This window comes from Emiliania huxleyi, assembly GCF_000372725.1.
Source record: "Emiliania huxleyi CCMP1516 unplaced genomic scaffold EMIHUscaffold_8884, whole genome shotgun sequence".
NCBI lineage: Eukaryota > Haptophyta > Isochrysidales > Noelaerhabdaceae > Emiliania > Emiliania huxleyi.
Window position 1 is genome coordinate 1 of NW_005195377.1, and position 1,221 is coordinate 1,221.

Genomic DNA, 1,221 nt, shown 5'->3' on the forward strand with positions numbered 1-1,221 from the left:
GGAGCTGCCCGGCGACGACTTTGTCGTCATCGGCGGCTACGAGAGCGGGATGGACGCCGCGTCCAACCTCGCGGCGAGCGGGAGGCGCTTTCGCCGACTGAGCAGGGGCGTGCACGTTGATCAGGAAGAGAGGACGGCCGCCGCGAGGTAGGCGGTGCTCCGTCGTCTCCTCGACGGCCTACTGGCGCGTGGCCACCGAGGACCCCTCGACCGAGCTCGCTCCCTACACGGCGGAGCGGGTCCGCGCGGCGTGCGCCTCGCCCACCCCGCCGCGCCTGCTCGCGCCGCTGCGGGTCTTTGCGGTCGAGCGGGCCGGGCGAGGCGACGCGGGCGGATACGTCGTGCGGGCGCGGTGGGGTCCGCCGGCAGAGCACGCTGGCGGCGAATACCGGGCGCCGCTGCAGCCCGCCTCCGCTGCCGAGGAGGCGCCCGCCGAGGGGAGCGAGGTGTCGCTGTGCACGCCGCAGCCGCCGGTGCTATGCGCTGGCTTCGAGGGGAGTGTTCTCTCGGGGGTGGCGAAGGGCTTGTTCGAGTGGGGCGCGAAGAAGGAGAAGGGCAACCAAGACGAGGGCCCCGGCGAGGGCGGTGAGGGCGGCGAGGGCAAGGAGACGGGGGGCGAGGAGAAGGATGGCGCAGCCGCAGGGTGCGCCGAGGGCGCCCCGCTTCTCACAGAGCAGGACGAGAGCACAAAGACGCCGGGCCTCTTCCTCGTCGGGCCGGCCGTGAGGCACGACGGAACGACCGCGACATACGCCTCATCGCCCGGCCGGAGAGACGCGACGCTCTGTTTGTGCGCTTCCTCCACCGTCAGTGCCTCTGTCGTGCTCTTCGAGGGGCCGAGATTGAGGTGTGAAGGCTGCAGTGGTGCAGACCCTGCCGGTGAGGTTCGAGCCGGCGGTGCTTTGCTGGCCGTGCCCCGACCGGGTGAGCTCATCGGCGACGGGTTGAGGCTCTCACTTGGGCTTGTGGTGGGCGACGTTGCCGCCGTACGTGTCTCTAGCTTGGCGGTGCCAGCCTTCTTTCGCCCGAAAAGCCCCATATGTTTTGGCCGATCTGCCCGCTGCAGGGGGTTCGCGGCCAGAAGTGAAACGTCCGGCTTGATTGAAATCACGTCGTTCATCTCACTCAACGTGATCTGTGATAAGGGGGCCGCCCACAGGCGCATTTTGTATACCGAGGCGGTGCCCGGTGCCGAACCTGTCGGACCTTAAGACAGCGTTT

General features: G+C 69.2%; 1 protein-coding gene across 1 annotated transcript; it reads left to right on the forward strand.

Moving 5' to 3' along the window:
• Positions 1–151: 151 nt before the first annotated feature.
• Positions 152–847, forward strand: EMIHUDRAFT_125279 (hypothetical protein; the record flags this gene model as incomplete). The annotated part of the gene is made up of 1 exon (XM_005758059.1): positions 152–847. A coding segment is annotated over one exon (696 nt), but the record flags the coding sequence as incomplete, so codon positions are not given.
• Between the last annotated feature and the right edge of the window lie 374 nt (positions 848–1,221).